The following is an 11961-nucleotide window of genomic DNA, read 5'->3' as shown; positions in this document are numbered from 1 at the left end:
AAGGCATCACAACTGTACAGTACGTTACCTCACACATCCATGTTGTCTCTTGAGTCATACAGACAGAAGAATAGAAAAATATAGATCGACGCTGTCACCATGGAGCTTTTTTTTTTTTTTTTTTTGTCTTGAAACAAGCATACATTCTTCCAGCTAATTTCCAGTGATGGTTTAATAGTTTCCAGCCAGAGAGAGAACAGACATCCTCAGAAGGTGAACATATACAAAGCGACTGGAGCTGTTCTCTTTTTTTTTCTTGTTGCTCTGCAGTTCATCCACAACATTAAGCTGCGAGTTAGAAAAACACTCAACAGCGTCTGCTTTTTGATGGTGAACAGATCTGCAGCATTACACAGAGGTCTTGCCGCCGGCCCTCCAGACACAGTCAGGAAGCTGTTGGCCGGCAGTGTGACGTGTCCTGTAGGCTACCAGACAGCACTTCAGATATTTGGCAGAGGGGGACACGTGCCGTCAGGTGTTTCGGTGTGACAGCAGCACCCTCACTCATGCTATAACGAGTCAGAAGAGCCCTTATTCAGATTACTAATTAATACACTGGGGTTGTTTTTGTTTCCAAGCAAAGCGGAGAACATCTTGTGGTACAAGTCACTACAACAAGGTGTGTTTGACATCCTGAGATGAGAGCATGCATCGTTTGAACTTCCACAAAACTCAACATGGTGGGTGGAAAACCTGCCCCCCCTCCCCAGGCAAGACGTCACCAAACAAAACAGAAAATGGCTAAAGGAATATCAGTTACATCACATTAACACCACTACTAATCTATACTTAATGTGCAAACATTTGGCAAACTTATAACAGGGTTTACTTTATGTGCTAAGCTATGAAAATAACAGAAATCAACTTGAACATAATTCCACTGTAACATACAAAAGCAGCTCAGATTGATCTCCATGTATACAAAGTGCAAAAACATCTCTTCCATTGCTGCTGTGCTTATTCATATACAAACAAAAGAAGGAGTGATAGTTGGAATGCAGTCATCGTTTCAATCCACTTGCTCTGAAGCAAGAATTCTTCCAGATAGCAGCAGAAGTTGTTGCTTCTAACAGTGACACTGGTGATAATCTTCATTCTTTTTTTTCTTCTCTGGTTTGTATGATCTCGGTCGCGTAAACCTCTCAGAAGCAGTATGGAAAACAACAAGTACTGATGATGTCACCACTACGTCACGTTCTGATAGGCACAAACACCAAGGAGGGGGCAGCATAGACCTGTAGAGTGACACACATAGGTATAAGATATCTTTTGCCTTGATCGGTGAATATTTTCTGTATGACTGTAAACATACTTTTCTGGGTTGAATGTGTCACCTTTGTCAGGTTATGCCTCATTTTCTATGGTCATCCCTGGGTTGCTGGCACCTTAACACACACAGAGGGAATAAAACCCATCATTTAAGTCATTAAGAAACTGTTTCAACTCCTAATCATTTGTTTTCTTGGGGTTATGTAATGAGAGAAACTGTCTCACCCTTCTTGTCTTTCTCTGTTGCACTGTCACTCTCTGTCCAGGAGGGGGTGCTGGTGAGCAGCCGACTCTGAGACTCCCTCAGCGGCTTGGAGGGGAACTGGCGGCCCTCTGCTGCACTGCAAACACACGAATACACATGAGCAGGGATGAAGCCAGGAGCCTCCTGAGGAGTGCATGCTTCTTTAAATAAAACAGCCCTGAATACTTTTATCCTGTGATCTGGATGGTTAATTTAAAACCGCAAGGTGATTTTCCTGCATCATTAAACCTTCGGGGTTAATGAACCACCGCAGGCTGACTTGCATTTGGGCAGACTCTTTTGTTTCTGTGCTGCACCTGGCTTTACTTTTTTCATGAATGTGTGTGTTCTTCACTTTATTTTCACTCACCCCTTGTTGGCAGGGTTGGAGCCAGTTGGCGATGAGGGCTGCTCGGGGTCCAGATTCACCAGACAGGTTGGGAACGAGCAACCGTCCCCTAAACTGGAAAAGCAGCAAAAAACAGAGTAGAAAGATCAGCTTAGCCAGTAATAAATCTGCTCAGTGCAGCTGATATTATCCATAAAGTTATGTTTATTTTATTTATGTGCGTGGACATGATGGCTAATAAAGACTGTGGATTATGTTACAGTGAGTCTATGTAACATTTGATTAAGAGCGGTCACTGTGGTTACCAGTGGCAATTATGGGATGATGCTTAATGCTAAAGCTTAGTAAAAATAGCACAAATACAGAAGAGTCATAAAATCAGTGAACTAATGCTGATGCACACATCTGAAATTTGTCCTTCAAATTTCTACCTTTTGTTTTTACACTTGAGAAGTAAAATTTTGTTTATTTATTTTTTTTCATAATTTGACTGCAATTAACAAAAAGCTGTATATTTAGAATATCATTCATTCTGTCTGCATGAATTACTAATTCTGCAAAGCTGGAGATTCTGCATCCGTTCACAGTGATGTTGTTGCTGTTTACTGAAGCTCATTTTCTCTCGCGTCCTTTGGGACTTTTCCCTCTTTTGAACCACTTTGCTTCAAACTAAGCGACGGCGCTCACTGATCCCCCAGCTGAACCGGGACTTCATTTATTCAGCACTTCTCTGACGTCCTCAGTGAGGTTATCAGAACTACAGAGGCATTTTCGGAGGAAAATATGTGGCGGTGCTGTGGCGCTGATGCTGACTTTATAACTGATATGAAAACTCATTGACCTCATATAGTTATAGATGCAATGGGAGGAAATGGGGCAGAGACTGTAGATGGCATCATAATGAACTTATGTACAATAATAATTTGTACACAGATGCTGTGTTATAAATACAACTGGACGAAACATTAATGCATTATATAAGAGCTCATAAACAGTACATATCTAGATGGTGGTGGGGTTTTGCTGAACAGTTCTCAAGTTCTCTACCTCAGATTTCTTTGGCTTTATTTTTTATACATATATTTATATTTGATGTGTTTATTGGAGTTGACAGTGGAGAGATGAAAGGATGCCCCTGACATCATGTTTAGACACCTAGGTGTCAGCTCACAGTGTAGCAGCAGTCCTGTCAACAGGTTATGAGTTTGATTCGGTCTTACTGGTCTCTTTTTAAGTCCTCGCCACACAACAGAGCTGTGGAGCCGGAAGTCTTTGACCCGATTGTCCTTCAGTCTAGACTCTAAATTGCAGGTCATCAGGGCTCCTAAACTGTCCAACAACCTGCCAGGTGGATGCTGAAAAAAATTTCTAAACACATTCACTTACTCTGTTGGATGTTTCTTTAGTTTGCCCTCTTACAGTCGTCTGATGTTTCTTATTTTCATTTCATTTTGTTTCATTGATATTTTTAGATGATTTTCCTTTGAAGCCCATAAAACCTTACCTGGAGAAAACAGGAATGGGCCAGTATTTGACTTCGTCACCAAAGACCTGTCGGAAGTTTTTGCTGAAGCCCAGGCTGAAGCCGTTCTTATCTGTGCCGTGGCGAAACACTGGAGAGCGCACGGCCTCTGAGGGGACACACATGGAGACCAAGAGTGAATGAATACGGCGCTCGCTCTCAGTCCTTACAATCTATTACTCTAACAGCGGCTCATTCAGACAACAGATCAACGCATTGCTGCTGAATGGATGCATCAGTGGAACAAGTCTGAATGAAAGTGTCTTTGTAGTGGAGGAACAGCAGATCTCAGACTGTTCCTCCATGTGTGACTTCTCTTCCTAGCAGTGTCTGTTACTAAGCTGCTTACTGCTCTGAGCCTCGTGTCTTTGCATTACACTGTAACATACTCCTCTGGATAATCCACTCTCCTCAACACACAGACAAAGTGTGCCACTGTGCACACATAATGAGAGACCGCTCCGTCTGATAACGGCCCAGAGAGGCTCATCATATCGCTGCACTGATGAGGACGGTGACTGGCGGTGGGAAAAAAGCAATGAGACATCCTTCATCATTAGTGCAAAGACGACGCTGTGCAAACTGTAGGCAGGCTATGAGCGGAGACTCGCTGTGCACAAAGATGAGCGAGCTGCTGTCCAGCAGAGGCTGTGCAGTTACCCCATCCAGAAACAGAGCAGACGCCCAGGCGTCAAGCGCGGCACCTACCCAGAGTGGATCTGTTCTTGCAGACGAGCCAGCAGTGGTAGGTGAAAAGCGAAGCAAGGCTGACTGAGAACATGGAGGCCGAGAAGAAGAGGAAGAGGATGTGGAACTTCGCCTGAGTGTCTGGGAGTCCGTTCTGAGGGGGAAACAACAACCAGACAATCAAGATAACTGCACGAAAACAGAGAGAACACTAAGAAACTGTGAGAGAGATTTCTTCTGAAGTGTTCTAGGGGAGCTGATTAATCTGTTTCTACTGCAGTGCCACTAACTAGCAGGTTGGCTCATACCAGATATTCTTTCAGACGGAAATGTGCTCTACCTCCAGCCTTGTGAGAAAAAAATCAAATACCACATATTTAACCCAGAATGCATTTTTTTAGACGTGCATTCAGCCCAACAGTTTCTAAAGCAAAAAACAAAAACACAGAATATAATCAACGGTTCATGTTGTGGAGGAAAAGTAATACTTACCGTCCAAAATTTAATGAAGTATTGAAGATCTGTAGCAGTTATAAAAAGGCAGTAGAGTAACGAATATGCCAAGAACAGCATGAAAAACTTGTAGTTGGAGAATCCCACACAGTTGTTCACCCTGCGATGAGAATGAAAGGATTCAGGTCGGCGTGGGAAAATGTTCTTATCAGTGCCTGTTCTCAATACAGAGATACAGGACTTGAAGAAATGATTTAAAACACTAAATACTGGGCATGAGTTGATGGATGAGTTCTGACTGTAACAATAAACGTTTCTATTGTATTAACGCGGATATTTTATTCATTTATTTTGGTATCCAGAACCTATTCACTGATGTATTGTGGATGGATTTCCAGCCCGTTTACCTGAAAAACAGGTAAATGCATCACAGCTGGTCGACAGAACTTTACCAGAAAACATTCAGTCAGCAGGTTTGTGTCATGTGGATTAGACGACCTGGTATTTGCAGCCAATCAGGGACCAGTGTCGTGTGTTACGTCTTGTCTAAGACTGCTAAGGACAGGCTCACACCAGGAAACTCCTGGATCCTGCTGCTTTATGATCCAGTGGCAAACTGCGTTATGACTCATTCTAATATCCAGCTTTCTTCATGAATTTCTCCCCAGTCTGAACGCCAGACATGGTGCACGACTGGAAAGAGAGCAGACAAACCGACCATGTTTAGCAAAAATGACACCGAGTGGAGGTAGATTTGTTTTGCCTCCTTCTGCTGTCGGATCGTGTTATCTGGCAGGACGAGAGGTTACAGGGTCAAACGCTGCCCAGTAAACAGGCTCTCTGTGCTTCCATGTGATGTGTGTTTACAGTGTGGCGCAAAAGAAAAAAACACCCAAGCCTGTGAGGCTTTTAACGAAAAACACAATCACAAGGATTTATTAACAGCACCATGTGAGTGCATGTGAGCGTCACTACGTACCACGGGCAGTGGTGATCCATCTTCAGGATGCATCTGTAACACAGCAGGGTCACGCGTCAGTGGAAGTGAATCTCACTCTGCCTGCCAGAATGCAATATATCTCGTGTGGTCTTTTCTCTATGGGTGCACGAGCAGAGAGCCATACTTATCACAGACTGAACAATGGTGACATCGATCAGGCTTCAGCAGCTGGCAGCGGTCACAGAAACGAATTGCTGAGGAGACACAGGCAATTCAATCATGCAGCCGTCAGCAGCAGCCTCTCCTAACACTTGACCACAGGCTAACAAGGTGACGGGGGCGAAATGAGCTCTGAGAGCTGCGTGTCAGTCTAGACTGCTCCTGTTGGCCCGCATCGGCGGCGCTGTGTACTGTACCGTACCTCCAGAGTTGGTGCGGGTGTATATGGGCAGATCCTTGGCAATCCTCCTCAGGATCTCCTGCTGAGACTCTCCTCGATCTTCACGCTCCAGCAGCTCTTTGTCGGAGTAGGACAGGTGAAACTATGTAGGGCAGAGCAGCGAGGGAAAGACAAACAAGCGCCTGTGATTTATCAGCAGCTCTGGCTGTGAGCAGCGCTGGTTAGCCCTAATGAATCATACCCTTACAGATTTCAGCTATCTGTCAGATAAGCTACAGGCTGTGTGAGTGTCAGTAATGCAGTGATGTCTGTTAGTGTGAAGCTGCAGCTCAGCAGGCAGTGAAGGTTTTATCTGTTTCTTCCTTTTGTTTTGGTTCCTTCTGCCCCAGCAGGCAAACTGGAGCGACGCAGCACAGAGCTGCAATATTACTTTCAGCCACTCAGGCGATTTATGATTGAACACTGGAAACAAATAACTCAGATGATAGCAAACAGCAGAGCACACGCGAAATTTGACTTTTATTACAAACTCAAAACCTCCAGTGATCCAGCCATCACGTCTCATAAAGGAAAGCTTTCATATGAATGATGGTTGCCAGGGCCGCCTCGCCTCGCTTCAGATTGAAATGCAAAGGTGGCTTTTCTCCGAGTGTCCTCTCCAAGATGTATGCATGCGCGTGTGTGTGTGTGTGTGTGTGTGTGTGTGCAGAGCTGCAGAGCTGAAGTGCTGTGGTCAGGATCAGAGCCATTAGAGTGCAGCTCCAGGCACTTCCACTGGAAAGTATTATTAGTCTAAATGCAGCGTTCAATCACGCGGGGAGGCTGTAACCTACATGTGCACTTCCCACCATGCCTCATCATCGCAGCCGACAATAACGCTGCGGCGGAGTCAGACGCACTCACCTCCTTCAGGGGGTTCATGGGCTTGGTGAAGATGGTTTGCCAGTACGCCCACACGAACATGATGAAGATAACATGGTACACCAGCAAGTATACAACTGAAAGCAGAAAAACATAAACAAGCCGTCATCATCATCATCATCATCAGCGGCATGCATTTAACCATTTAGTCTGCAGCTTCAGTGAATATTATTAAAATTGATGTGGCTCAGAATCTAATCATTTCTTATATGTATGTGGTGTTGATTTGTGCACTATTTTGTCAAGACATCAGTTTTGTGTAACTGCATCTATCTTCCATGACAGTGAAGTTCACATATAACGCTTTGTTCAGTATTTTACACAGTGCCATACATACTGTGCTCCTAAATGCTGAAATGCTCACACTGACAACGCTAACATGCCTAACATGTTTAGTAGGTATAATGTTTAGCATTTAAGTTTAGCATGTTAGCATGCTAACATTTGCTAATTAATACTAAACACATCTCAGGATGATGATAATTTCATTAGATTTGCTGGTGGGACTCTTCACTCAAAGCCACGAATGTGAACCTCGAGGTGGTCAGGTGATCAAGGTCAGTAGGGTTCATCCTCTGTGGTCCATGACTGTCCATCCAATAGCTGTAAAGATATTTCAGCCTGGACCAACATGGTTCGCTGACTGAATGACTGACAGACATCACCATCCATGATGCTAGCAAGTCCAGCTGTTTTGGTCTCTTTAAACGCATCTCTAGACTGTGTGGATGCAAAATGTGCTCTGAATAAAAGCCAGCGTTTAAACATATAATCAAGGTCATGAAAAAAATGCCGGCACTCTTCCAGCTGACGCAGGCTGATTATTGTGTTTAGATGTGGGCTGAAGACTGAAGGCTGCTGAGCTCGACTCAGCACAGAGCAGATACACAGCAGCCGAAACACTTGTGATTCCTCTGGATGCTCAGCAGCAACACTTACCCTTTTCTCCTGTGTCTTCAATGGACTCTGAAAAGTTCAAAATGAAAAGACACAGTCAGATCTGTGCAGAATGAAAGCAGGTGAAACACACTGTGCAGCATCTTAGGATATTCCCAAATTTGTAGGTCGACATGAGGAAAATGAAAGCTTTATATGTCTTTTGAATCCCTCGCACAGGGACCTCCTCCACACGGTGAGTTTTACAAGACCGATGTTTAACTGACGGTCAGTGTCTGACTTCAAATTAGCAAAACTCCAAAATGCTGACTCTGTAACCCCCCACCGCCAGCGTCCAATTACACACCAGTCACAAAATCAATATACAACACAGTCCCAGTCAAGCGGTTCGACTCATTGTTGCTCTCATGTAGATAACGGTGCATTAACAAAAGGCACTGAAAACAGCAGTGTGTGTGTGTGTGTGTGTGTGTGTGTGTGTGTGTGTGTGTGTGTGTGTGAATGCTGACAGCTGCAACAACTCCCACAGAGGGGACCGGCCAAAGCTGCTGATTGAAGGCCCACATCATCACCCGCACACCTGACGATCAACCCAAAACCTTCATAAACACACACCTCACCGTTGACACCGTTTTATATTTGTCCCAATATCTCAGCTATGATTACCTGAGCACACAGAATCATCCATCTTCAGCAATTAGCCTGTAAAGCACACACACACACACACACACACACACACACACACACACACACACACACACACACACACACATATGCACACAGCAGGAACTGAGGAAAGGTAAGCCAAGGAGCTGAATTGAGGCATGCAGCCAAAAACTGTGTGCATGTCGCCTTGCCAGCATAAAAGCCCCAGAGTGTGACAGAGAAGCATAAGTGTGTGAGTGTGTGTGTGTGTGTGTGTGTGTGTGTGTGTGTGTGTGATTTAGGGCATGTGCGAGGATGTCCATTAATGTGTCTATGAAAGCATTATGATCATGTTTGCTGCACTCGGCTTTCCCTCTGCATTCTTGCAGTAACAAGGCACATTTCCAACTATACCACCTGACTTCCCATTTTAAGCAATCTTGGAAAAAGGACCAACTGTTCAAAGGCTGATGTTCAGCGCTTTAAAAGGAAGTGGGTCAACCGCAGATTGCTTGGGGTGAATTATCTAAACCAGACAATGGGATTAACTGAGAGGTATCAGCTGACGATACATTCGCACAACTGTCTGTGTGTCTGTCTGCAGAGCACATGCTGGCCCTGAGCGACCGCTGTCCTGCCCTGCTGCTGCTGTTTTCCTCCGTCTGTCCCATGGGACTCGAATGCATCACAAATTTGCTCTTGTTCTGCAGGATGCAAAACAAGATGCTTAAAAAAAAAAAGAGTCTGACTGAAACAGTGATTTTGCTATTCTGTCACCCCGCAGTGATGAAGGACGATATCTCATGGAGCTGGCGGCAGAGACAAGGCGTCCTGTAACCTTAGAAGAGGTTCATCCTGAGACAGACGCTGGCAGGCGTCTCTGCTGAACAGAGGCAGCTTCAGAAACTTTTTGGGGACAGGTTTTAAAGAACAGGACTATAAGAACGTGTTTAGACTCACATGTAAAGCCCTGGTTCTTGGAAATAATTAACTGCACACTATTAATAGTTGCATTGTTTATTCTGTGTAATAAATTAAAGCTAAATAAAGACCTCTCAATATTGTATATATACAATATACTATAATAATAATAATAATATCTTTTTTTTCATTTATAACTCCAAATAGCTTCATGCATGGATGTTTTATGAGAAACTGGTTTCCTTCACTTTTCAGCTCTTTGAGGTCATTTTTTGGTTGTTTGTGGTCGTTTTCATCCCTTAGTGATTATTTTGTGTCCCTCTGTCCCTCTGTGGTTGCCATTTTAATTTCTCTGTGGCTGTTTTGCATCCCTTTTTGGTTGTTTGTCCTCTCTCTTTGGCTGTTTTACGTCTCTTGGTAGTCATTTGTCATCTCTTTGTGGTTGTTTTTCATCTCTTTATGATTATTTTGTGTCCCTAAATGGTTGTTTTTTGTCTCCTTGTGGTCATTTTTTTGTCTCGTTTGGGTTTTTTGTGTCTCTTTTTTGGTCATTTTCATTTGTCATCTTTATACAGTCATTTTTCACGTCTTTGTGGTCATTCTGTAAGACTTTCAGTTCTCCATCCACAATACTAAGAAGTCAACTCCCTGTCACCTACTGACTCTGGTAAAGGGGACACCAAGGGGTGGCGATCAGACTTTGGGAGGGTGGTGTGACACCCATGGCCAACCTTTCTGGGCTCACCCATGCTGGTGAACCCAGTGACATGGCACTGTGACTCCTCCAGCACACACAAGTCTCACTCATCAGTGATCTGAGTAAATTCGGAGAAGATAAGACTGATAAACAGCCAGAATATCAAGCTCTGCCTCTCTGTGTCTTCCTGTGTTTGGTCTCATTAGACTGTCTACATCTCATCCCCCTTCTTGACAGAGGAGATTTGCTTTCCTAGTGGTCTGACAAGCTGCCAAATGGAGCACATGAGTAGGCTGCCGAGACTCCTCTGAGACATCCTAGAAACCATTACTCACTATCCAGGTCAACTCTGTGTTCACCGTTCACCGAGGAGGCTCGCTGTCTGCAACCGCACCGCCGAACGCTCAGCAGCCGGCGGGAGCATGAAGGAAGAAGGCAGGCCCGACTCAAGAGCCATTACGGGCAGACTTCTTGCCAACAGATAATGCTGTTGGTGTTGTGGTGGAGGATATAAATTCAGATAATGAAGCTCGGCAACTACATGAGCCTGAAGCTATTACAGTAAGTCTTTAAGATAGTGCTGATAGAGTGGTAGTGGAGGAGTCAGATAATGAATCTCATAGGATGGCCTAATCCTATTCTGTACATCCTGTGATAGTGTCATAAAAGCTCCTTCACAATAAAAGCTGCCTGTCAAATACTTGTAATTCTGTCTGTGGCAGGATTTAAAAAGAATGAAATTGTCTTGTTCATGCAAAAAGACACCATTGCTACTTGTGTGTAAAAAAAAAAAAGCTGACAATCCCTGGTTGCACTGTTATTGTCATGTGACTGACACTGTCCACACACTGCATGAACAACAAGACAGTCTTCTGCATCCCCCTCCAAAAAAAAAAAAAAAAAAAAAAAAAAAAAAAAAAATCAGCCTGGACCACAAACTGCTGAAACAGAAACGTCTCCCCACCCCATCACCAAAAAAACCTCACACACCAGTCAGAGGCATTTCTCCCTCACACACACTGAGACGTACACACACCTCCTCCTCTTACTACCCAGACAGCTGCTTTCTTACCTATGCAAAGCTGCAAAACATAGGCGTAGTACGACCAAGCCACTATGAGGGCTATGAAGAGGACCGGGATCCAGTACAAAACTCTCTGACAGCCCTTCTTGATACTACGCGAGCCCGACGGAGCCATAGTCTAGGAGCGGATCATTTCTCGTGCGCAGTCGTGTGTTACTCTCCCTCCCCTCTCCCTCCGTGCGTGTGCGTGTGCGTCCCCGTGTCTTCCTGTAGTCTGTCACTGCATCGTCGCTCCGGCTCTGATCAGCCTAATCGGCAGCGCAGACGCAACATCCTACCAGCCTCCCGCCCGCTGCTGCCGCCGCCGCCGCTGCTGCACTGCTCCCCTCTGATCGTCCTGCTCAGCCACTAGCACAGACTACAACAAAATATCAGACAGCTCACACACACACACACACGCGCGCGCAGAGTCAGGACCGCCCCTGCTGCCCCCCCACAGGTTGCCATGACGTCCGCGGGATGCTGCAAGCCTGGCATATTTTTTCACCGCGAGCAGATGGGCTCAATAAGTTCAGCCTCGCGAGTGTTGAAATAGGGGTCACACACACGCGCGCACACACACACACATGTTTGAGGGATGTCTGTCTGCCCCCATCATGCCCAGATGCTGGTTTCATTTGCCCACAAAGGCAAGAGGAAGCCAGTCTCACTGTTTTTTAAAACATTTCTTAATATTTATCCTCTAATATCACAGCCTATTCAGACAATATCTATCTATTGGTCTGGTGACTGTTTACCAGGCTATGATACGGTTTGCTTGTGTCAGAGGCGCTGTTGCAAGCATATTGTTATTCTTCCATTACCTGACAGTGCAGGTGGAGGTCTGCAAGATCCACCTGCTTCTGCTGCCTCGCGTCCAACTGCACCTGCAAAATATTTTGCAGTCCTGCAGTATGTTCCCTCGCACAAGCCGCCCCTGCCAAGCTGCTCTC

The 11961-nt window shown here is 44.9% G+C and overlaps 1 protein-coding gene across 3 annotated transcripts; it reads right to left on the bottom strand.

Moving 5' to 3' along the window:
- Positions 1-53: 53 nt before the first annotated feature.
- Positions 54-11225, bottom strand: zdhhc2 (zinc finger DHHC-type palmitoyltransferase 2). 3 transcript variants are annotated; one of them, XM_041943679.1, is made up of 14 exons: positions 11018-11225; positions 7725-7751; positions 6768-6862; positions 5886-6006; positions 5649-5718; positions 5504-5536; positions 4564-4684; positions 4380-4418; positions 4093-4225; positions 3367-3493; positions 1884-1976; positions 1495-1610; positions 1313-1385; positions 54-1235 (listed from the first exon to the last, which is right to left on the bottom strand). In XM_041943679.1, the coding sequence occupies exons 1-13, from the start codon at positions 11142-11144 to the stop codon at positions 1345-1347; spliced, it is 1143 nt and encodes a 380-aa protein (XP_041799613.1). In that variant the 5' UTR covers positions 11145-11225; the 3' UTR covers positions 54-1235; positions 1313-1344. The 3 variants fall into 3 exon arrangements, with proteins under 3 accessions (XP_041799613.1, XP_041799614.1, XP_041799616.1); XM_041943680.1 differs by having other exon boundaries at positions 1335-1385; XM_041943682.1 differs by lacking the exon at positions 4380-4418.
- Between the last annotated feature and the right edge of the window lie 736 nt (positions 11226-11961).

This window comes from Chelmon rostratus, chromosome 9, assembly GCF_017976325.1.
Source record: "Chelmon rostratus isolate fCheRos1 chromosome 9, fCheRos1.pri, whole genome shotgun sequence".
Lineage (NCBI taxonomy): Eukaryota > Metazoa > Chordata > Actinopteri > Chaetodontiformes > Chaetodontidae > Chelmon > Chelmon rostratus.
This window is presented reverse-complemented; position numbering and strand designations above follow the sequence as displayed.

Excerpts from the sequence above, each read along its gene's own strand:
- zdhhc2 (XM_041943679.1), bottom strand. The coding sequence starts at position 11,144 with ATGGCTCCGTCGGGCTCGCGTAGTATCAAGAAGGGCTGTCAGAGAGTT. Across the intron at positions 1,611-1,883 it reads TCCAACCCTGCCAACAAGGG|TGCAGCAGAGGGCCGCCAGT; the intron begins GTGAGTGAAAAT and ends GTGTGTTTGCAG. Across the intron at positions 1,386-1,494 it reads AACAGAGAAAGACAAGAAGG|GTGCCAGCAACCCAGGGATG; the intron begins GTGAGACAGTTT and ends GTGTGTGTTAAG.